The following is a 24,834-nucleotide window of genomic DNA, read 5'->3' as shown; positions in this document are numbered from 1 at the left end:
TTAGTGAACATTTCTCCCTTGCCAAGGTAACCTATCCACCTGACAGGTGTGGCATATCAAGAAGCGGAGGACACGTACTGTGCTGGGGACACGTACTGCCAAATTTGAGAGACAGTGGTGCCGTTTCCCCTAATGTGGATTCCATCTTTAAAGGCTTTATCTAGACCAGGGGTGTCAAACTCATTCCATGGGGGGGCTGAGTGTCTGCAGGTTTTTGTTTTTTCCTTTCAATAGAGCCCTAAACAAGGGGAGTTCCTTACCAGTTGGTGACCTTAGTGGAGCAAGCTGAGAGCTTCAAGTTCCTTGGTGTCCACATCACCAACAAACGAACATGGTCTAAGCACACCAAGATAGTCGTGGAGGGCACGACAAAACCTATTCCCCTCAGGAGACTGAAAAGATTTTGCATGGGTCCTCAGATCCTCAAAAGGTTCTACAGCTGCACCATCGAGAGCATCCTCATCCTGACTGGTTGCATCACTGTCTTATGGCAACAGCTCGGCCTCCGACCGCAAGGCTCTACAGAGGGTAGTGCGTACGGCCCAGTACATCACTGAGGCCAAGCTTCCTGCCATCCAGGACCTCTATACCAGGTGGAGTCAGAGGAAGGCCCTAAAAAAAATGTCAAAGACTCTAGCCACCCAAGTCATAGACTGTTTTCTCTGCTACCGCACGGCTAGCGGTAGCGGAGTGCCAAGTCTATGTCTAAGAGGCTTCTAAACAGCTTCTACCCCCAAGCCATAAGACTACTGAACATCTAACCAAATTGCTACCCAGACTACTTTCATTGCCCCCCCCCCCTTATTTTACACTGCTGCTACTCTGTTATTATGTATGCATAAGTGACTTTAATAACTTTACCCACATGTATATTACTTCGACAAACCGGTGCCCCTGCCCATTGACTCTGTACCGGTACCCCCTGTATATAGCCTCGCTATTGTTATTTTACTGCTGCCCTTTAATTATTTGTTACTTTATTTATTTTTTTGTATTTTTCTTAAAACTGCATTGTTGGTTAAGAGCTTGTAAGTAAGCATTTCACTGTAAGATCTACACCCGTTGTATTCAGCGCATGTGACAAATAAAATGTGATTTAATTCCTCTATCGAGTACAAGGGAGGAGAGAGAACCCGCAGACACTCAGCCCTCCGTGGAATGAGTTTGACACCTGTGATATACACTGAGGATACAAAACATTAAGGACACCTTCTCTTTCCATGACATAGCTTTCACCTGGTCAGTCTATGATCCCTAATTGATGTCACTTGTTGAATCCCCTTCAATCAGTGAAGGGGAGGAGACCGGTTAAAGAAGGATTTTTAAGCCTTGAGACATGGATTGTGTGTGTGTGTGCCATTCAAAGGGTGAATGGGCAAGACAAAAGATTTAAGTGCCTTTGAATTTTTTTTTTTTATGGTAATAGGTGCCAGGCACACCGGTTTGTGTCAAGAACAAAAATGGTCCACCCAAAGGAAATCCAGCTGACTTGACAACTGTGGGAAGCATTGGCGTCAACATGGGCCAGCATCCCTGTGGAATGCTTTCGACACCTTGTAGAGTCCATGCCGTGACGAATTGAGGCTGTTCTGAAGGTAAAGGGTGGGTGCAACTCAATGTTAGGAAGGAGTTCCTAATGTTTGGTATACTCAGTGTATATGAGTGGTTGAAATAGTGATTTAAGAACAGACAACAGTCAACACATTTGCAACTGTAGGGATTATTGTTGGCATGATTTTGAACACAATGCTGCCATTCATATAGTATTTTCACAGTTTGTACAAATAAAATAAGTAAAAAATTATAAAAAGGATACACATAAGCATGGATAAAGACAATTCTGTATTCGTTCAACTCAATAGTGGTTTGAATTACTGATCGACAGTATAAAGCAGGAATAGGAATAGTCTTGTGACAGACTGAACATAAATCTAATCGAGTAGACTTGGTTCTGGGTACCGAGATTAGAATGTGAAAGACCCATTCTTTGTCTGGTGGCCCAGGAAACATACTTCTCAGTTATTTAGTCACATGAATAGCTGGCTGTGGGACAAAATAGCTGCTTAGAGTTAGACCCCTATACATGTTACAAATGACAGTTCATAGGTGGGTAGTGTAGTTGAATTGACGTTATACCCTTTAGAAAAGTGTTACAATAGTGTGATTAAGCTTATGATATGAATATTCAAACATGTAACTTTCATATTGGCATTACAGTACAAGGAATACACATGCAACCCATACATGCATATACTGTAAAACACTAGACTGTTAGTAAGTGTCAGGAATTAAGAAATGAAATGCTCAAACTGAATGACTTCAGTTAGTTGCTCTTCCCATTCTACTTCAACTCTCCCAACTTTCTCACCACTGTTGCACTTCATTTTCCCAAAAGATCAGTGAGATCTGATTTGATGTCTTGAGCAGGCTGTCCGGTTAGTGATAGGATTTAAGATTAAAACTCTCAAAATCATTCTAAGACTTCTTCAGGTTTAAAGGGACTTGACATGTTTACTCTGGTCACCCTGATTTTGTGTCAGGGCTGGGGCAGATCTGCTTGGCAACCCCCCCACCGTCCCTTCTACGCCACCAATGCAGGTGTCTGTAGACAGAGTCAAAGACGGACGTGGTGTACCGTGCAAACAGTGTGGTCCACTTTAGCATCTGCACGAACCAGTTCACAGAGCGACTCACAAAGGTCACAAACACTGTAGTGTAGTGTGCAATTAGGAGAAGGCTTCGTCCAAGTTGTCTTCCATTGTTGATGATCAGATTGACCCGTGGGTCATGACCCGGCCCCATCCTAATAAATTCAGCAGTGTGGTTCCAAACGAAAATGGATAAGGTTAATCGCGGTATAAAAAGACAAAAACATTATCTTGTTAAAAAAAAAAGTGTTTTGGCGCATGTTGCACATTTTTCGTTTTTTTTTAAAATGTCCATGTCCCTAAGACGGGCTCTTTATAAAAATGGTAACCGGTCGGAATTTACAGACTCCCCCTTATTGTTGCGCAATCCTCCACTGGCCAATCGATGTTCTGCGAGTTTTGTTTCCGGGATGTTTGGTGATGTGGCTATGCACAGAAATACAGCAGAGGAGATTTATCAAATAAAAAGCATAAACAGAAATCTGAGAATCTCTCATACAGGTTAGTCACTCGTTCTTTCAACTATCAGCACACCAATCCCAGAGTTGCAATTTAGAACAGCTGCCACACGCTCCAAAAAAACAAGGCACGGCGATATATTTAAACAATTAACGTTACTGTTATCGTTGTTAGCCAGCCAGCTAGCTAGCTAGCTGCTTGTCTACGTGCACTGAAAAGCTAACTCGTTCGCTTTCTCTCTGAGATTGTCTACTGTGCTGTTTTTATACAAGCGCAACCAATACATCGTAATTCCGATTTATGTATATACATCAAATACTCTTACTATGGTTAGAGCCAGCACTGTCAAATTGTTCAGAAAGTAAGCCATCCATTTCTCCCCATAATCTGCTGTTCAGGAGTAGTGGGCAAAACGAAGTGACGCAGCCGCAGTCGAATTGCCCAATTGTTCGGCAGTGTTCGGTTCTTCGGGTGACACTCGAACCTCGAGGCCCTCTGCACGAACTATCTGGGTCGCAATAACAATAATGCCCGTAAATGTATGTTGCCACAGGTATATTATTGGCACAAAGGATGATTGACTGCAGTGGCGGTCGGTGCCGTTTAAGATGAGGGAGGATGCTACATTTTTTTTATGAGCATGGCCTCCTTTCTATTACAGCATATCGGATGACTCATTCACATTCACCCAGCTCAATGTAACATCGATAGGTTTAGGCTACTACATGATACTCTAATTTCCCCTGTACTCATCGTGAGGTTGCTACAACCTAGCCTATGAATGAGGTGGAGAATCACTCTTGCCAGCTGACAGTTGCAAATGTGAATTTCTATTGGACAAATTCAGGTCTTTTTCCCCCAGTTTGTTTCCGTTTATGAACCGGTGGGCCGGTGGCAATAAGTAAAACAAATAAAAAAGCTTACCTTGACTTGCATTCGCTAGCTAAGTGAAAGTAACACAAATAAAATACAACACACTCTCTCTTACTTTTCCTTAATTTTGGAATAAATTATTTTGTTAACCGTTCAACTATTGTCTTTCTCTCTTTGAGTCAACTAACGTTACTCACCACATTTTATGCACTGCAGTGCTAGCTAGCTGTAGCTTATGCTTTCAGTACTAGATTCATTCTCTGATCTTTTGATTGCGTGGACAACATGTCAGTTCATGCTGGGATAGGTTTCTAGGACGTCCTCCGGAAGTTGTCATAATTACTGTGTAAGTCTATGGAAGGGGGTGAGAACCATGAACCTCTTAGGATTTGTATTGAAGTCAATGTACCCAAGGGAAGGACAGAAGCTAGCTGTCTTCCAGCTACACTATGGTGCTAACATGCAGAGGGCTCCCGAGGCTACTGTAGACCTTCATTGCAAAACAGTGTGTTTTCATCAATTATTTGGTGACATGAATATATTTAGTATAGTTTGATTTAAAAAGGTTAACTTTTAGAAAATGTCATAATTTTTATGAAATTCACTGAGGAGGATGGTCCTCCGAGGGGCCTCCTGACTGTCCAGGAACCCTCATTCTATGATTTCACTGGTCTCAATTGTTATCATCTATGTTTTTGTCTTAAATAATTTCGATACACAGAAATGTGAATAATAACATAACAGGGGCGCTAACATTGTAAATGCATCATAATCATCATAAAGTCCCCCCTTATCTCCGCTCACTGGTCACCATAGCAGCACCCACCTGTAGCACGCGCTCCAGCAGGTATATCTCTGGTCACCCCCAAAGCCAATTCCTCCTTTGGCCGTCTCTCCTTTCAGTTCTCTGCTGCCAATGACTGGAACGAACTACAAAAATCTCTGAAACTGGAAACACTTATCTCCTTCACCAGCTTTAAGAACCAGCTGTCAGAGCAGCTCACAGATCACTGCACCTGTACATAGCCCATCTATAATTTAGCCCAAACAACTACCTCTTCCCCTACTGTATTTATTTATTTATTTATTTATTTTGCTCCTTTGCACCCCTTTATTTCTACTTTGCACTTTCTTCCACTACAAATCTACCATTCCAGTGTTTTACTTGCTATATTGTATTTACTTTGCCACCATGGCCTTTTTGCCTTTACCTCCCTTATCTCACCTCATTTGCTCACATGAGCAGTTGTAAATGATAACTTGTTCTCAACTTGCCTACCTGGTTAAATAAAGGTGAAATAAAAATAATGCAAACTCCATGGAGATTTTTTGATCTGGTTTCTATATAATCACTTTGTAAAAAGGGCTTTATAAATAATGATTGATTGAGACAGAACCCTCAGTGTCCAAACTCTCGAATCTTGGGCATCTCTCAGAAATCTCATATCTAACATGTCAAGCCAAGGTGAAAGTATGATGTTAGGACATGAGTTTACTTTGATCAGGGATCTTGCATGGGAAGAAACACTGCATGGAAGATTCACAATCTTTTAAAAACTTTTGATAAGCTTATCATTTATTTTGTTGTGGCATCTATGGACTCAGAAGATATGAAAGCCCCAAAATATATTTGGAAAGTTTAGGTAGGACCTCTTGAAGGACCTTTTTGGGTAGGATCTTTTGAAACCTACTGACCATGACCCAGGTCCCACCTGTCCAGATAAAGGCCTAATGTCTCTGTCTTGTACCACCAGTTTCGGCTACATGTTCAGCCGGCTGTCCCAGGGCTTTACCAACGTCCTGCAGGAGCTGTCTGGGGACGAGCCCCCCGATGGAGCCCCTCAGGTAAGAGAGACTCCCTCAACCCCTCACAAGCTTACATAACATGGCACATGTTTTCTGTCCTGGGTCCATATTTATCATCTGTCTCAGAGTAATAGTATTTAACTAGGATCAGCTCTTCTCTGTCCATAATAATAAATCCATTGTGATCTAAAAGGCAAAACTGATCAGCACTCTAACACATGGTTCCCCAAACTCGGTTCTGGGGTCCCCCCTGGGTGCACGTTATGGTTTTTGCTCTAGCACTACACAGCTGATTCAAATAACCAACTCATCATCAAGCTTTGATTCTTTGAATCAGCTGTGTAGTGCTAGGGCAGAAACCAGAACGCGCACCCAGGGGGAGGGGACCCCAGGACCCAGTTTGGGAAACCCTGCTCTAACGAATCACCTTTGGAGGCCTTAATGTTCTCCAAGTCCCCATATTTGTATCCACTCTTCTTCTCTGTGGCTCTGTTGCAGGATATGTTGGTCCCCCAGCTCCCCCCTGGAGATGCCCCCGGGGCCCCTGAGGAGTCTGGGCCTGGGGTGGAGGAGGAGCCCCTGGAGAGGCTGGCTCATCTGGAGCAGCTGACGGTGCATCTCAAGGAGGTGGTCAGAGATAAGGACAGCCAGCTGGCCACCTTCGAAACACAGCTCAAGGTGAGGCCTGGGTACAGGTGGGTGTGTTTTCCTTTGGTTTTGTGGGCCTGCATGTATTGTTTTGACGTTGTGTGTGTGTGTGTGTGCGTGCATGCGTGCATTGCTTTGACTTTGTATGCGTATGTGAGACATGAATGCAGTGGTTTTATATGGATGTGCCCTCAATGCATAGCTTAGATTTTCTTTCTGTCCTGTGTGGGTTGGGATCATGAAATATTCATATTTGATGCTGTTGTTGCTGGAACACAAGTTTCAATGCTGTGTTTGTTGGTGTGTTTACAGAGCGAAAGGGAGACAGCGGAGGCACGCTTCACTAAACTGAAGCTGCAGGCCAAAGCCAAGATGGCTACTCTGAACAAACAAATTGCTGACCTCAAGGGGCAGGAGGGAGCAACAGTAAGTCCTTTAGCTGAGTTAAAAATAACTCCACGTTCAATAAGCATGGTTCTGATGTGTATTTTATGTATTCAGTTAAAATGATGTAGATTCTTTACAGCCAGTTTGGTCTACACTAGACTATTTTGTCATCAATAACATTTTGAAATCCTTGTCTATTTCCTGAAGAGCTCTCCAGACAGCTCCTTCACCAGCTCAGCTCCTGCTGTGGAGGAGGAACTCCAGGAGCTGAGGAAGCAGCTCAGTGAGGTCTCAACCTCGGCTAAGAACCTCCAGGAGCGTCTCCAGATGTCCGAACAGGCCCTGTGTGAAAAGGAAGCCGTACACACGGAGCAGGTGCCAGTTTCGTTGTTACTCTAACCATTTTCAATGAAAATGTTCCGGATTGCATTGTATTAAAAAAAAGGTCCCTTCAACTGACTGCAGAGATGTGTCATTCTTTTAGGTTCGTGTGCTTCAGGCAGTTGTCTGTGAAAAGGACGTGCGTTTCCAGGAGCAGATCCAGAAGCATGAGGACGAGCTGCTCAGGGTCACAGTGCAGAGGCAGAACGACACTGAGCTGCAGCAGGTACAGAAGGTACAAACTTCATTCTCTGACTCACTCTACACTCCCTCATACAGGCCAGGTCCTATACATGGTTTTTAGCCTGTACCCATACCCTTAGTGTGTGTGTTGCTAGGCTCTACGTGCAGCCCAGCGGCATTGTGAGGAGCAGGAGGAAGCCATGCGGTCACGCTGCCAGGTGCTGGAGATGCTGCAGGGGGAGCTGAACAATGCCGACCAGCAGAAACAGGTACAGACACGCTCTACTGTGCTGGTCAGTTAGAGCCATAGTGGGAATGGTGTTTTCTCAATGAAGGTCCCACAATAGAATAACAATGCAACCTGACTGACCCTTGGGCAAAATGAGCCCATCTGAAGAGACTGACACAGAGTACTGTATTACATTATTCACCAAGTTACTAGTGTGACAGCAGAGTGACACTGATTGAGTAAGTACATTTGGTGATTGACAAGTTGCATGTAACTCTGTGTTGTTGTTTCTGTCGTATTGCTTTGCTTTATCTTGGCCAGGTCGCAGTTGTAAATGAGAACTTGTTCTCAACTAGCTTACCTGGTTAAATAAAGGTGAAATAAAAATAAATAAAATAAAAACATAAGGGCTGAGGGGCAGACTCATTTCTCATCTTACTGGCACAGTCCCCGTCCTTCATCTGTCTTCATTCTCTCTCTCTGCCTCTCTTGCCCTCTCTGCCTCTCTTGCCCTCTCTGCCTCTCTCTCTCGCTCTCTCTGTCTCTCTCTGCCTCTCGCTCTCTGCCTCTCTCTCTACTTCTACCTCTCTCTAACTCTCCCTCCTTCTCTCTGCAGATCCTCACGGCTCAGTTCCGCCAGATGGAGCAGGAGCTGGCTGAGGCTGGCAGGCAGAGGGAGGAGGAGAGGCAGCAGTGGACTGGGTGGTCCAGCCAGGCCGAGGCAGAGCTGGTGGCCCTCCGAGCCAACCTGGAGGCCTCCGAGCGGGACAGAGCAGCCCAGCTAGCCAACCTGGAGGCCTCAGAGCACGACAGAGCTGCTCAGCTAGCCAGTCTGGAGGCTTCAGAGAGAGACAGAGCAGCCCAGATGGAGGAGCTGACAGTGAAACTGGAGTGGGCCACTAGAGAGCGGGAGGAAGTGACCAACAGAGAAGTATCCAGGTTGGAGAAGGAGCTTGCTGCCTTAAGAGAGGAGCATGGAGAGGGGCAAAGGGCAGGAGAGGCCCTGGCTGAGTTGGTGACAGGCCTGCGCTCTCTGGCTGGAGAGTGGGCCGAGGAGAACAGCCCTGTTCCCACCGACCCGGCCCTGTGCCTGGGTACACTGCAGGCCCTGGAGGCCCGGCTGGAGAGGCTGAGGGTGGAGCAGAGGGAGAGCGAGGAACGCTGCGCCCAGGTCACCCACACCATGGAGACATTGCAAGGTAAGAGAACCAAATGCACTATCATGCAAGTTCCGTTTATAAGTGTAAAGCATTCATGATACCCTAACAAGCGGCTTGCTTGCAGCATATTTAATAATTCTGTTTTTCTTTCAGAACAACTGGATAAGCGCACCGCAGAAGGCGAAGAGGCAGTTGCTAGGATACAACAGCTGGAGCAGCAAATTGGAATGGTGAGCAGTCAGACGCACTAAATTAATTTAGGGGATTGTTACGACTGCTAAACTAATTAAGGTAGCACATGTTGTAAGCTTGTTTTGAATCCTGTAATAACCTGAAAATAAACATCAAAATGTACTTTGGGAGAAATAGCTTATATGGTTTATTATCTGTGAACCCCAAATTACCAGACTCTTCAGTCTGTTGTACCCATTGCTAGATTCTCTAATGTTCTTCGTCTATTTCTGTAATTTGACCAAATGGTGGGCTCATTTTCATCTGTGTAAAAGACAAAGCTGTGGATGTCTTATAAGGCTCGTTATTTGAGAAGTTATGCAATGCCAAAAAAACTATGACCAATGAACCAAGACTTATGTTAATATATGGCATCTATTTATGTCAGATCTTTTCACACACAGTGAAATTACAGCGCCTTCAGAAAGTATTCATAACCCTTGACTTATTCCACATTTTGTTGTATTAGAGCCTGAATTCGAAATGGATTAAATATTTTTTTCTCTCTTACCCATTTACACACTCCATAATGAGAAAGTGAAAATATGTTTTTAGAAGTGTTACTACATTTATTGAAAATGAGATACAGAAATATCTATTTTACATAAGTATTCACAGCACTGAGTCAATACAGCTAGAATCACCTTCGGCAGCGATTACAGCTGTGAGGCTTTGTGGGTAAGTCTCTAAGAGCTTTGCACACCTGGATTGTACAATATTTCCACTTTTATTTATTTTTATTCTTCAAGCTCTGTCGAGTTGGCTGTTGATCATTGCTAGACAGCCATTTTCAAGTCTGGCCATAGATTTTCAAGACGATTTAAGTCAACTGTAACTAGGCCACTTAGGAACAAAACATTAAGAACACCTTCCTAATATTGAGTTGCACCCCCTTTTTGACCTCAGAACAGACTCAATTCGTCGGGGCATGGACTCTACAAGGTGTCGAAAGCGTTCAACAGGGATGATGGCCCATGTTGACTCCAATGCTTCCCACAATTGTCAAGTTGGCTGGATGTCCTTTGGGTGGGGGACCATTCTTTGCGCACATGGTAAAATGTTGAGCGTGAAAAACCCAGCAGCGTTGCAGTTCTTGACGCAAACCGGTGCACCTGGCACCTACTACCATACCCCTTTCAAAGGCACTTAAATCTGTTGCCTTGCCCATTCACCCTCTGAATGGTGAACATACACAATACATGTCTCACTTGTCTCGAGGCTTAAAAATCCTTGAACCTGTCTCCTCCCCTTCATCTACACTGATTGAAGTAGATTTAACAAGTGACATCAATAAGAGATCTTTCCCCTGGATTCACCTGTTCAGTCTGTCATGGAAAGAGCCGGTGTTCTTAGTGTTTTGTACACTCAGTGTATATTTAAGCAATAAGGCCTGAGGTGTGGTATTTGGCCAATATACCACGGCTAAGGGCTGTTCTTAGGCACGACGCAACGCAGTATATCACAAACCCCCGAGGTGCCTTATTGCTATTATAAACTGGTTACCAACGTAATTAGAGCAGTAAAAATACATATTTTGTCATACCCATGGTATACGGTCTGATATACCACGGCTGTCAGCCAATCAGCATTCAGGGCTCGACCCACCCAGTTTATAATTGGCATTGTGTTTTAGGTTATTGTCCTGCTGAAAGGGGAATCTGTCTCTTTTGGAAAGCAGACTGAACCAGGTTTTCGTTTGGATTTTGCCTGTGCTTAGCTCTATTCCATTTCTTTTTATCCTGAAAAACACTCCAGTCCTTACTGATGACAAGCATACCCATAACATGATGCAGCCACCACCATGCTTGAAAAGTGTGGTACTCAGTGATGTGTTGTATTCGATTTGCCCCAAACATAACGATTTGTATTTAGGACAAAAAGTTCATTTGGCACATTTTTTGCAGTTTTACTTTAGTGCCTTATTGCAAACAGACATGTTTTGGAATATTTTATTCTGTACAGGCTTCCTTCTTTTCACTCTGTTAATTAGGTTAGTATTGTGGAGTAACTACAATGTTGTTGATCCATCCTCAGTTTTCTCCTATCACAGCCATTAAACTCTGTAACTGTTTTAAAGTCACCATTGGCCTCATGGTGAAATCCCTGAGCGGTTTCCTTCCTCTGCGGCAACTAAGTTAGGAAGGATGCCTGTATCTTTGTAGTGACTGGGTGTATTGATACACCATCCAAAGTGTAATTAATAACTTCACCAAGCTCAACGGCATATTCAATGTCTGCTTTTAAAATGTTTACCCATCTACCAATAGGTTCCCTTCTTTGCAAGGCATTGGAAAGCTCCCTGGTCTTTGTAATTTAATCTGTGTTTGAAATTCAATGCTTGACTGAGGGGTAATTGTATGTGTGGGGTACAGAGATGAGGTAATCATTCAAAAATCATGTTAACCACTATTGCACACAGAGTGAGTCCGTGATAACTTATTATGTGACTTGTTAAGCACATTTTTACTCCTGAACTTATTTAGGCTTACCATAACAAAGGGGTTGAATACTTATTGACTCAAGACATTTCAACTCTTCATTTTTAAATAATTTGAAAAATGTCTAAAACATAATTCCACTTTTGCATTATGGGGTATTGTGTTCAGGCCAGTGTCACAACATTTCAATTTAATACATTTTATATTCAGGCTGTAACACAACAAAATGTGGAAAAAGTTAAGGGGTGTGAATACTTTCTGAAGGCACTGAATGTTAAACCTAATTGTTAGACAATTCTCTTTCCAAATAGAATTTGTTGACAGTGCGGAGTCACAATAGAAAGCGACAAACCCTCTGTAGACATTTGTGCTGTATGTGTGTGCAGTCTGATACAATATGATCTATTGGTGTGCTGTTATTTCACTGTGCTGTGAGGACTGCCCAGTCAGCACATTGAGTGTCACACATGCTTATTCATGTGGGGAAGTCTCTCTGGTCTCTGCCCTGACTACTGGGGCAGGTCAGTCAGCCACGATCTATCTCAGAGGGGACAGCCTGAGGGACAGAGACAGTGGTTGGGTTTAATAATGCTGAGGCAGAATGTCCTCCTGTCGTTTGGGTCAAGGCAATGCTAATCGCCTCTCCACTGATCCTCTGTTATGACTGTAGCCCTGGGCTGACCTTCACACCCAGGCCCATCATAATTACAGTGTAACTATTGTGTAACTACAGCTGTGAAACTGTTAACTCACTTCATTTTGAATGTAGTCCCACTTCAATGGGATTGATGTATTATTAAGTCATAAAGTTTATTCCCTCTGTGTTCAGAAATAACTCAGGCGTTTGTTTTTCTCTCCTAGTCTGCTAGGGAGTCATTGGTCCAGTGTGTGACTGAACCGTCTGTGGAAGAAGTGACTGATGCTGAAAAAGGTAAGGAGACCTATTTTAAAATGTGTGTTTTTATTCTCTGAATCTGAAAGCCAACCACCAGGACCAGTCATCCATCCTGCCAGCAGCACACACACCCTCTATTGATGTGTTTGCATAGGCTTGGACACTGTGTGCTGTCACAGGCCCCGCTGACAACAAAGTTCGGCATAGTGATGCAGATGCGGTTACAGGCCTTACCCATTTCACACAGTCTGTAACTAAACCTGAAAGACTGGTGGTTTAGTAGACATGTCGACAGTATTTTAACAGTATTGACAGTATGTTGACAGTATGTCAATAATCATCTCAATTGTTGAATTGCTTTAAGTTCCTGCAAGGGGTACATGAAAAATATCTGTTTTGGCATTTCAGATAAGATCAATTAATTGTGTATTGTGCGATAATTAGGCAGGCTATTAATTTTCATCTTTATTGATTTCCCCAGCCCAAATATTGGCTCTGGAGCAGAAGCTATTGGAGAAAGACCATGAGTTGACTGCCCTGCGAGAGAGTCTTGTGCTGGCTGAAGAGCAGGGCTCAAATGATGCATTCAAGGTAAGCGCTGATCAGATTCTAGACCAGAGTGAGGACACCGCCATGGCCCCTTGCGACAGTCCTACAGTGCTGCCAGACCTCCTAGAAGACACACGAGAGGAGGACACCACCCTGGTGGCAGAGAATAGCGCAATCCTGTCAGTCTCCGCTTATAACGAGAGCAGTCCAGAGCTCATTGAACCCCAGTCTGACTCTCCCGGAGAATCTAAGGGGGCCTCCTCTGATGAGATGGTCACTAGCAGTGACTCCGAGGTGGCCCACAGCAGCTGGACCCTCCTAGAGGCTGTAAACCAAGATGAAGGTCAGCAGTCGCCTCCCATACTGCAGGGCTTTGGCCAGCTCCAGATGCAATCCTGGGAAGAGAACAGCTCTGAGCAGGAAATATCCACAGTCCAGGTGGAGTCCTCATCAGTCATCATCCGTGAGACTGTGCAGGTGCACCTCAGCCGGCAGGGGGCGACCCTCTTTGACTCTGACTCTGCCCCTGGACAGGTGTTTGCCCAGGCCCTAGCAGACGAGCTGCAGAACAGGTACAGTGAGCTCATGGTTGAGCTCCAGAGACTGAGAGAGGCTGCCTCAGAGTCACAGGAGAGAACCCAAGGCCTTGAGGAAGAGATTCGGTCCCTGGCAGCTGCCAAGGATGAGGCAGAGTCCCAGTCCCAGAGATATGAGGAAGAGCTCCAGTCAGCCAGGTCAGAGATGGACACGGTGGCCCAGCACAGTGGCTCTGACTTGGAGAGGCAGAGCATGGAGATGCATCTCCAGGAGGAGCAGCTGGCCAGCCTGCAGACAGAAGGCCGCTCCAAAGAGCAGCAGATCCAGGCCCTGCAGGCAGACCTGGACAAGGCTCAGCGCTCTCTCTCTGAGCAGGAGGGCCAGGCCAAGATGCTGAGCGCCCAGCTGGAAGAAGGGGAGATCACCTCCTCTGAGCTGGAACAGAAGCTCCAAGACATGGAGGCCAGCCTACTGGACATCTCCCAGGCTAGGGACATGGCCAAAGCTGTACTGTCTGAGAGGGACACAGAGATTAACGAGCTGCAACTGCGCATCACCCAGAAAGAGCAGGAGATGATGGAGCTGAGCAATGGCATGTCTGCCAAACTGCTCCAGACCGGTGAGGAGAAGTTCCTGATGAGCACTGAGGTCAAGAAACTGAAGGAGCAGATAATTGAGCTTGAGAAAGCTGGAGAAAAGAAGAAAGCGACAGGGGAGTGTCATGTAGAGGATAGTGATGAGCTCACTAGTTTGCGAAAGGACAAAGAGGATCTGACAACCCAAGTGGCCACCATTAAAAAGAGGTTGCAGGCAGCCCTGGTGCAGCGTAAAGAGCTGATGAAAAAAGTTGCGGAGTTTGAGAAAGAGGCAGATCAAAGGAAAGGACAGGTAGGGAAAGCAACGGAGGAAGCCCCTGCAAGTGTACCAGCTTTAGAAAAAGACAGAAAACAAGAGGTTATGGCAATTGAGCCTATTCTCGAAGAATTCAGACAATCCTTGAGGTCCAAAGAAGAGGTCATGGAGGTTTTGGAACAGAAAATCAGCCAGCAGGATCAGGTTCTGGAAGAGACACTTGAAATGAACAGAAGGCTGAGTGAGGGAGCTCAGCAGACTCCAGAGGCTGACACCTCAGCTGAAATCACTGGGTTGCAGTGCCAGGTGGCCTCACTGGAGTCAGATTGTGAAACACTGCAAAAGAAACTCCAGGAGGCCCAGGACTCTCGCAAAGACACCATCCACAAGGCCAAAGAAAAGGACAGGCACCACCGCGAACAGCTAAAACAGCAAAAGGAAGAGTACAACGGGCTGTTGGAGCGTTTGGAGGAGCAGGTTGGTGAACGAGATGGGCTGTTGACTAGACTGAGAGAGCTCGAGGAACTGCAGGCACAGAAAGCGGTGAGCACAGAGAAGGAAGTACGTGCCGAGCTGGAGACCAACGCTGCAGCGGAGAAGATTGAGAAGCCAGCTGCAGGAGATTGGGTCCAGGAAGACTGGGTGGACTTTGCCGCTCCTGAGAATGAAGCACAACAACAAGGTGATAAACCCATTCCCAGTGCTGAGGAACCCTCTCAGGTACTTTCAGCTGACATTGAGGCCTCATTACAAGCTCTGAAAGAAGAGGTCCTTGCTGAGAAGGCATCTTGTACAGATTTGGAGGGCCAACTGCAGGAGAGCCAGGCTAGCCTGGCACTCAGGGAAAGTGAGCTTCTAGAGCTGGGCAAAGAGCTGCAGGCCCTGAGAGAGAAGGAGAGCCAGATCGAACATGTCTATGAGGAGTTGGAGGTTCTGAGGGAGAAGTCTCTCCAGGCTCAGACCTATGCAGAAGCTGTGAAAGCAGAGTTGGAGGCTGCAGCCAAAGGAGCTGCCTCAGACTCCGCTGAGTCCACCATTGCCATCCTGCAGACAGAGGTGGAGGAATTCAAGCAGTTCCTGAGCAACAAGAATGATGAGATCATGGAGCTTAGCCAGCAGCTGGGTGAGCAAAGCACTCTCCTCCAGTCCATGCAAGAGACAGTGTATGAGAAGGACCAGTCGATCACCTCCCTGCAGCAAGGCCTGAGAGCAGAGAAGGAAAAGAGCCAGAGACTGGAGGCCGAGGTCCCCCAGAGGCAGGAGGAAGAGAAGGGCAGCGAGGCCAAGATCCTGCAGCTTCAGCAGAAGCTCAAGGCCGCCCTTATCTCCCGCAAAGAGGCCCTCAAAGAGAACAAAAGCCAGAAAGAGGAGTTGGCCTCCACTGAGAAAGTCATCACTGAACTGCAGCAGAAGATGGAAGCTAGAGAAGTCGAGCTGGAGAAGCTGAGAGCAGAAAGAGAGAGGCTGATAGAGGAGGTCGATCGGACCTTGGTGGAGAACCAGAGCCTTGGGGGGTCCTGCGAGAGCCTCAAGCTGGCCATGGAGGGTATGCTGACAGAGAAAGACTTCTGTAAAAGAGAGGCTGAGTCTGCCAAGGAGGAGGCTGCCCGGGCATGCAGAGAATGTGAGGAGAAGGTGCATGGGATGAAGGATGAGTATGAGACTCTGCTAAAGTCCTATGAGAACGTGAGTGATGAGGCAGAGCGTGTGAGACGTGTGCTGGAAGCTGCTAGGCAGGAGAGGAAGGAGCTTGTTGCTAGAGCCAGGACCCACGAGGCAGCCAGGCAGGAGGCTGAACGGCAGAAAGAAGAGGCCCAGAAAGAGGTAGACACTGTCAAAGACAAGATGAGGAAGTTTGCCAAGACCAAGCAGCAGAAAATAATGGATTTAGAGGAGGAGAATGAGAGACTCAGAGAGATGGATGAAAAGAAAGGAATAAGAAGGGAGGACAAGGTACTCAAAGGAGAACTTGAAAGACTCAAAGAAGAGTTCGGGGCTCTGAAAGCTGATTTGAATGCCACTACGGCACAGAGGGACTCCTTAGAACAGCAAGTTGTTGAGTTGAGGGAGCAACTAGCCCAAGAGCTAGAGAAAGGGGACAGATTAGCTCCAGATAAAACCCCCATCTCTGATGATGTAGTGGAGGAGACCATTGTCGCCCAGCAGTCTAGTACAGTCATGACTAAAACTACCCAAGAGCCAGTTAAGAGCCAGCCTCAAGACATAGAGCCACATAGTCAGGCTATAGAGTCTGAGGTAGCTGCACCTGAAATGCCCTCTTTTGAGGAGACGGGGAAGACCGAAATAACTGAAAGTACACAGGCCCTAATTGATGAGAAATTGATCAAAATGGAGGCAGCCCTACAGTCAGAGAGGGAACTGAGGCAAGAGCGCGAGGCTGAACTCACTGCTGAGCTGGCCTCTCTGGAGCAGCGCCTTCAGGAGAGTAAAGAGAAGGAACAGACCCAGAGGGAGCCAGTGAAGACGGACATATCTGAAAGTGAACTGGCCGTAATTGAGGGAAAGCGGAGGGAAATGGAGGCAGCCCTACATTCAGAGAGGAAACAGTGGCAAGAGAGGGAGGCTGAACTCAAGGCTGGACTAGCCTCTCTGGAGCAGCTCCTTCAGGAGAGTAAAGATAAGGAACAGAGCCTGATGGAGGAGAGCTCTAAAAGGGAAGCCCAACTCCAGGAGCTCCACAGCAGCCTGGAGGTAGAGAAGGACGACCTAGAGGAGCGTCTGATGAACCAGCTGGCCCAGCTGAATGGCAGCATCGCCGGCTACCAGCAGGATGCGGCAGACAGCCGGGAGCGCCTTGCGGAGCTGCAGCGGGAGGTGGAGGGACTGGAGAGGGAGCGGGCTGAACTGGAAGCCCTGGCCGAGAGCGAGAGGGACCGGGCAGCCAGGCTGGAGGAGGACAAGAGGCAGGCCCAGAGAGAGAGGGCCGAGGCAGAGGCAGAGTCAGGGAAGCAGAGGGAGCTGGAGCAGCAGCTGAAGTCCGCCCAGAGGGTGAAAGAGGGCAGCCAGAGCCGGGCAAAGCAGCTGGAGGAGCTGCTGAGAGAGAAGCAGCTGGAGGTGCGCCAGATGCAGAAGGACTGCATCCAGTACCAGGAAAGGATCAGCGAGATGGCCAGGGAGGGCAAGGCTTTGCAACTGGGCAGCAACGAGATCCACAAAGAGCTTGGGCAAGCCTATCTGGAGAGGACCAAAGTCACAGACGCTTTGAAGAAGACTGAGGCTGAGCTATCTAGCTGCAAAGCCCAACTGGTTGAGGCCCAGACAGAGGCCAGCCAGGCCCAAGCTGGGAGGAGAGCCTGTGAGCAGACCGCTCTACAGAGAGAGGCTGAGTTGAAAGTAGAGGCAGAGCAGAGCCTGGACTCTGTGAGGTTCAGGCTGGGAGCCGAGCTGAAGCAGATTGAGCTGAGGTTGGAGGAGTCTTACCGGGAGAGGGAGAGAGAGGAGAATGCCACCCGGGAGGCAAAAGAGCTGGCTGACACCGCTGAGAGACAGGCCCAGCAGATGCAGGCCCGCCTGGATGAGTCTCTGGCCCGACTGGCTGCCTTCTCGCGCTGTATGTCCTCCCTGCAGGACGACAGGGACCGCGTGCTGGATGAGACCCGGCAGTGGGAGAGTCGCTTCAACAGCACCCTCCAGGGGAAGGAGGCCGAGGTGCGGGAGGGAGAGACCCGGTCCAGAGATCTGGCTGAACAGCTGCAGAAAGAGACCACACAGAGAGAAGAGCTACAGCTTACAGTGGACAGGTAAAAATGGCTACTGAAAAAGTTAATTATTTAAATTGCCCCAATTTCCTGCCATGTTTGTGATACACAATAGTGTGTTATGTAATGTGGTTTTTTTTCTTATTTTTTGTCCAGACTGCAGAAAGCAGACGAGCAGTGGCAGCTGAAATGGGAGCAGGAAGAGAAGAGGCTCCGTGAGAACCAGGCTGCCCTGGAGCAGGAGAGGGGGGAGCTTCAGAAGTCCCTAGCCCAGACCGAGACCTCCCTGGCTGACGCTCGCGCCCAGCTGGCCTCCCTGGAGAGCGAGGCGGAGGGGCTCCGCCACAGAACCCAGGCCCTGGAAGAGGCAGTTGGGAAGCTGCAGGGAGAGACCAACGAGGCCAGGTCCCAGCTGAAGGAGAGGGAAGCAGAGGGGAGGAGGCTGGGCCTGAGCGTGGAACAACTGGAGACAGACCTGCGCTCCTCCAAGACCCTGACAGAGAGCCTGCAGACAGAGCTGAGTGAGAAGGAGAGGAGAGAGGTGGAGCTGCTGGGGGAGAAGGAGCAAGCCGTGACCCAGGTATGGATCACTTTTATTTCATCTCTGCTTTATGTCATGTTTTGTCATCACAATGAATAGTTGCTCATTTTAATGCATAGGGTGTCAAATTCTACATTTATTCAAAATAGGGTGTCAAAATTCCCTACAAATGTATTGTGATGTTACCGTTTTGATTGAGCTATCAAGTTGTTTTACAAGCTTGAAAATGTTTAAACCCATTCCCCTGCATCTTCTTGACTGCTTACATGCGTGCTCCCCCCAGGCTGCAGAGGAGGCCAGGAGGGAGGCTGACGCCAGGGCCCAGGAGGCTGAGAAGGAGCTGGAGGAGAGGAGAGAGGAGGTGCGGGGTCTGGAGGACCGGCTGCAGAAGGCAGAGGAGGAGAGCAGCCACAGCAAAGCCAGGCTGGACGCCTTCACCAAGGCCATGGGCTCTTTACAGGACGACAGAGACAGAGTACTTGGCATGTACAAACAGCTGGAGGAGAAACATCTGCAGGTAAAAGAACAATGATAACACATGTGAACAGAGGCATAAATGGCAGGTCAAGAAGAGATTCTGAATGGATTCTCCTACACTTAATGTAAACCGGTAGTAAATGTCCATGTTTATTTATGTACACGCATATCATCGACATGCAGAAACTGTATGTAGTGATATTATTAGTGATAGTATTCTAGAACGTCTTCCTTATGCCCCAGTTGTATAACCCATCCCTCTACGTGATGGGTCTGTTGTCCCAGGTGATGATGGAAAAGGACGCTCTGATCCAGGAGGCTGCTGCGGAGAATAACAGTCTGAAGGAGGAGCTACGCTCTCTATTGGTCCAGAGGGATGACCTCCACGCAGAGAAGGCCAAGCTATCTGCCCAGCTTCACGGCTACAGGGACGATCTTACCCAGGTCCTCACCATGAAGGAGTCCCAGCACAAGCAGCTCTTGTCCGGCCAGCTGGAGCGCATCGCTACCCTGGAGAAGGAGAGAGAAGAGCTAGGGGCTAAGATCAAGAGCCTGGAGGGAGGGGAGGCTTTCGTTCAGGCGGTGGAGAGGGAGACCCTCAGCCAGGCTGGTGATAGTGGAAACAGGCAGGTGAGAGACGCTCCCGGGGCGGAGGTAGAGAAGCTGAGGGAGCAGCTGCAGGCTGCCAGGGCCCAGGTGGAGAGCCTGGAGGAGAACCTTGCCAAGGAAAAAGAGGTGCAGGAGGCTCGGCAGAAGGAGCTGAAAGAACTGCGTTGGGAGGGAGGGGTGACGCGCACGGAATCGGAGACAGCGGCCGAGAGGGTGGCCGAGCTGGCCCGAGACCTGCTGACCATGGAGCAGAGGCTGCTGGAGGAGAGGGAGGTGGCCGGCCAGCTCCGGGCCCAAAACCAGGCGTTCGGCCAGGCCATGGCGTCACTGCAGGGCAGCAGGGACCAGGCACTCAGCCAGGCCCAGGAGCTCAGCCTCAGACTGGAGGAGATGAGCAGGGCAGGGGGCCAGCAGACACCCACCACGGGCCATGGAGGATCCAATGCAGAGGCGTGGGGACTGAAGAACGCCCTGTCAGCCCTGCAGAACGACAGGGAGAGACTGGTAATCAACCAGAGTTATCTCCATTTTGCACAAAGTATTCCATTAAAGCACTAACGCAACCACAATGGTAGTGATGTCATAACTTACCTGCATAGTGTTTTCATATACCAGTATCTACAGTAACACGAGCTTTGTTTCTCCCTGTCCTGTAGTTGGAACAGCTGCAGCGGCAGCACTCAGAGCTCACTCGACTGGGAGGAGGAGAGCTGTCTAGACTCAGCCAGGAGCTAGAGGAGGAGAGGAGGAGGGCTGAGGAGATGGTGGACAGAATGAGGGAGCTGGACAACCTGAGGCAGAGGGAGAACCAGGAACTAGAAATTCTCAGGTGAGACATACTTCATAAAGAGCTGCCTATGCTATTTAAAATCCAAACATTCTTAATCATGTTTAGAGGTATATGCGTGTCTATGCCTCGGCTACATAGGTATATCTGTCTCTCTGTAGGCTGGAGCAGGTTGACTGGCAGGCCCAGGCAGAGGTCCTGAAGCAGCAGACCCTAGCCACCCTCTCAGACCGTGACCAGCAGGTGCGCCAGCTCGGTGCCATGTTGGAGGAGGCCCGCGCCACCAGACCCAAACTACTGGAGGAACACCACCAGAGACAGGTGAGGAGGAGGACACCTCTAAATCTGCAGCTGATAACGACTGTACTTGGACCAGGGATTAGTGAGATGGCAGACGTAATCTACTGCTGTTCATGTCCAAATCAAATTGTATTTGTCACGTACACAGTTTACAGCGGGTTCAAAAGGTGCAGTGAAATCACCTTTTTCTGGACCAATCAAAACAACACTTAATTACTGGAAGCTAGTATGCATAGTAATAAAACTGATCTCTTCACAATTGGATATACAGTATAAATGATGAATGTGCTGTTTCAAGTATGACTGTGGTACAAATATGAAGTGGATAGTGTCTTGGTCGTGCAGTTGGATAAATAGTATGATAGAACAGCAGTGTTGACTGTGGCAAGATGCATTATGCTTGCTGCATACATTTGGCCTGTACTGGACAATGTTATCTACAAATCTAGGTTTAAATTATACATTTGTGCAGTTAAGAGACGGTTAAATGATGTCATTATAGTTCACCTCTGTTGTCTCTTCTCCATGGCTGTTTATGTATTCTTGTTTTTTGTGATCAGGCACCTCTTGAGGCAGACCTGTCATCTAAAGTAGGGGTCCTTCAATCAGAGAGTGGCCCGCTGAATGATCTTCAGCTGCGAGAGCAGCGGATTACACAGCTCAGTAACAAGGTAGCGATACCAGACTGTTCCTCCTTCCTGTCACCCATCGCCTCTTGTCCATGTCTTAGCAACTCTACCTACAATCATTCTGTTCTCCTACTACGCCATCTCACAACTACCTCTGATCACCCTCTCTGACTCTCTACTAAATGACATGGTTGAATGATAGGTACTTCATTTCATGATTATGGATTAGATGATTACATATTTCATATGTCTCTCCCTCTGGCTCTTCCCTCTTCATTTCATTTCTCTTGCACGCCCCTTTTCCATTTTCTTTCATAATTTCTTCTCTGCTTCTTCTTCATTCTTCTATCTTTTGGTTTTGTGTGTGTGTGTACAGTCTGCTGAGCCCGTTGCTGTCCCTCCCTCCCCTCAGCTCTCGCAGGTGTTTGAGGAGAACCGCCATCTCTCCTCCCAGTTCCAAGGCAGTTCCCAGAGGCTGGACGAGGCCGAGAGCCGCTGCACTGCCCTCCAGAGGCAGCTCCAGGAACTGCATGAAGACAAGCGCAAGGTCAGCACGCCCTTGGATATCACTCAGCTCTGATTCATTCACTGTCCCTAGTTGATACATACTGAACATATGTTTTTAAAGATAATGTGTCCACTATGGCACAGAGGAACTAGATTTACACATTGACATCTCTGGAACCATTTAAAACTGCACTATAGTGATTTCTACAATGTTTAGTGATTTTGACTATTTCTTGTGGCCCCCCCAGAGGACAGGGGAAGTGGACAGTGCCCCCGGAGCTCCTCAGCAGCACAGTGGCCCTTCAGAGAGCGAGAGCCTCAGGGTGGATTTTAAAGAACTTCAGCGCAGGTACCAGTTCTCAACCCCACGACACCCCCCTTTAAAAACACACACGCATACAGTACACACACACACGTTCTCTCTACCAATGACCAAAACACACACACGTTCTCTCTACTAATGACCAAAACACACACGCATACAGTACACACACACGTTCTCTCTACCAATGACCAAAACGCACACGCAAAAAAATGAACAATAACAAACAGAACTGACGCAACAAACCCATTCAACACCACACAGCCCCAGCCCATGATAACGCAAGCATGTCCGACATGCTAACGTGTCCTTTCTTTGTGTCTGTCAGACTGGATGAGGAGCAGCTGTATAGGGTGGCTGTGGAGGAGCAGCTAATGGCTGCCCAGGACCGCCTCAAACTGTAAGAGACTTATCACAGCTCAGTGTCACCTGTCACATGACAGAGGTCATCCTCTGCCTTCCACTACAGCTCTACATTCACTGACACAGTGGGATTCTAATGAGGAATGAGCATGTCAGCTCGCTGCTGTGACTGTCAGGTTCTATAGAGATACTCTGCTCTGAGATGTGTAGAGGTACTGTGTTGATAACGGGATTATTGGCCTCAAGTCATCGTTTGTGTTGGAACTTTCCTGTGTGTGTCAGACAGTATTTAATCAGTCTCTCTCTCCTCGCTCACCTGCTGTAGGATCAACCAGGGTGAATGGCAGTCGGCCCACGAAGGGCAGTTCTCTGCTTCTGAGACAGCTGTCCTCATTGGGCCACCAGAAGGCTCTGTCACCCGTGTAAGTACCGACCAACACACTGTATTATTTACACAGGATACATTTCTGAAGATGAAATGTCCATTCACCATTGCCATGTAAGAATGGTCTATTACTACTACTACTACTGCCTCCTGTAACTGTCTATACTTCTCTCTCTCCCCCTCCCTCTCTCTCCCTCTCTCTCCCTCCATCAGATTCGGAGCAGCAGCGGGCCAGGCCTGATGAGAATGCTGCGCGTGGCCTTCTGCTCTCGCCAGCGCGCACCCCTGCTGGTGTCCCTCTACCTGCTCACCGTGCACGTGCTGCTACTGCTCTGCCTGGGGGGTTACGTTTAGGGCCCCCTCCACCCCTTAGAGACGGAGAGAGATGGAGAGATAACGGACATGTGACACAGACCCACCCACCCCCTCTCCAAGACAGATATCATATTACTGTTACATTCAATACTGTAGAATAGGAGAAGACTCGTCTCACACACACACACACAGACCATGCACTTTTGATATAACAACAAAAATAACGGAGATGTGTCTTAGCCTATTAACCAAAGTGAATAGTTTTTTTTATACACTGGGAGTCAAAAACACCCTCTGCCATCTTTGATTTGATTCCATATTTAATATGTTACCGTTAGCGTACATGATCAGTCAAATGTTATTGTAGAGGAAATGAGAAGCAGTATTGCACTACCTCAGAACTGTTGTTTATTAGACTTCTAGAAAGGGACAAGGATATTATGCAGCTTTAAATGTACCTGGGGAACTAACATGAAATGACACTATACAGTAGATCTACACGGTGTTTAGTTTTTCAGCCAGTTTATATTAGTGGTGGTTCAGGTGCCTTTAAATGAGGAGAATAAAGGGTCACTTCATGTCTGGATGGAGTGAGGGTTAGGATCTGTGGACCTGTTCCCATCTCTCTTACTCTCCTATGTTCTCACGTACAATGGTGTACAACCTGCTATAACTACATTCCCACAACGATCTATTTATTTTCTTCTCTTCATTTTCTCTTTAATTAAAGAGAGAGCACCGTCATTGGCATATTTGACTCCTGTAGTATTTGTATGTCGTATGTACGGTATGTATGTACTGGATGTGGGCTATCCAATCAATTCCCCAATTTCTGCCATTGGTGCACAGATGAGGGTTTTATTCTATTGATTTTATGGCAGATTCATTTGACATTCTGGTGTAATGTTGTCCATTCCAGATGAAATCGTGTTGGTGTTTTTTCTGTGACTACAAATAATGTCCATCCAATCTATGATTCCTATAATTTAGCATTATTTATTGCTTACGCATTCAAACCGCATAATCTACTACAATGTATGGTGAACACAATACTGCTGGGAAAAATGACTACTCAAAAACGTATTCTTGTTGTCTGTTGTCCCACTCCACATCTTGTAACTCACTTGTCCTCTGTTAACTTCTATTGTAAATGACCCTGTACTGTGCTGTATAGATTGAAATGTCATGATGATGATAATGATATGTGTTTTTCAGCACAGCCCACTGAGAAGTATAGGGCTAGATGTGTACCAGTTATTTTCAAAGGGGACTAGTTAGAACAAAGCAGGTGAAAAGATAAGACAAATATTGGATAAAGACAAGTGATTTATGACTTGATGAAAATAACTGGTGCAAAGTAAATCTAGTCCTTTAAGTGTCGAATCTCTGTATGATCAGTGTTGGTTACTCTTGGGCTATTTTTTAAATGAAATACACTGCTCAAAAAAATAAAGGGAACACTTAAATAACACAATGTAACTCCAAGTCAATCACACTTCTGTGAAATCAAACTGTCCACTTAGGAAGCAACACTGATTGACAATACATTTCATATGCTGTTGTGCAAATGGAATAGACAACAGGTGGAAATTATAGGCAATTAG

General features: G+C 47.1%; 1 protein-coding gene and 1 long non-coding RNA gene across 4 annotated transcripts; one reads left to right on the top strand and one right to left on the bottom strand.

Moving 5' to 3' along the window:
* Positions 1-1,704: 1,704 nt before the first annotated feature.
* On the bottom strand, positions 1,705-3,744 carry LOC115198992 (uncharacterized). Its single transcript, XR_003879335.1, has 2 exons — positions 3,433-3,744; positions 1,705-3,074 (listed from the first exon to the last, which is right to left on the bottom strand). It is a non-coding gene; the product is annotated as an uncharacterized LOC115198992 (long non-coding RNA).
* Positions 3,040-24,702, top strand: LOC115198991 (golgin subfamily B member 1-like). Of its 3 annotated transcripts, none has more exons than XM_029761474.1 (22): positions 3,040-3,149; positions 5,735-5,825; positions 6,285-6,464; positions 6,747-6,860; positions 7,029-7,196; positions 7,306-7,428; positions 7,541-7,654; positions 8,231-8,813; positions 8,928-9,004; positions 12,305-12,374; positions 12,820-18,037; positions 18,152-18,575; positions 18,820-19,053; positions 19,299-20,126; positions 20,279-20,451; positions 20,571-20,730; positions 21,270-21,380; positions 21,715-21,885; positions 22,094-22,194; positions 22,496-22,567; positions 22,856-22,952; positions 23,129-24,702. In XM_029761474.1, exons 2-22 carry the CDS (start codon positions 5,745-5,747, stop codon positions 23,267-23,269), a joined length of 9,240 nt encoding a protein of 3,079 aa, XP_029617334.1. In that variant the 5' UTR covers positions 3,040-3,149; positions 5,735-5,744; the 3' UTR covers positions 23,270-24,702. The 3 variants fall into 3 exon arrangements, with proteins under 3 accessions (XP_029617334.1, XP_029617335.1, XP_029617333.1); XM_029761475.1 differs by having other exon boundaries at positions 3,041-3,149; positions 7,306-7,437; positions 21,751-21,885; XM_029761473.1 differs by having other exon boundaries at positions 3,041-3,149; positions 7,306-7,437.
* The last annotated feature ends 132 nt before the right edge of the window (positions 24,703-24,834 follow it).

This window comes from Salmo trutta, chromosome 8, assembly GCF_901001165.1.
Source record: "Salmo trutta chromosome 8, fSalTru1.1, whole genome shotgun sequence".
NCBI classification, from domain to species: domain Eukaryota; kingdom Metazoa; phylum Chordata; class Actinopteri; order Salmoniformes; family Salmonidae; genus Salmo; species Salmo trutta.
Note: the sequence above shows the minus strand (reverse complement) of the source record. Positions and strands in the feature narration are given on the sequence as shown.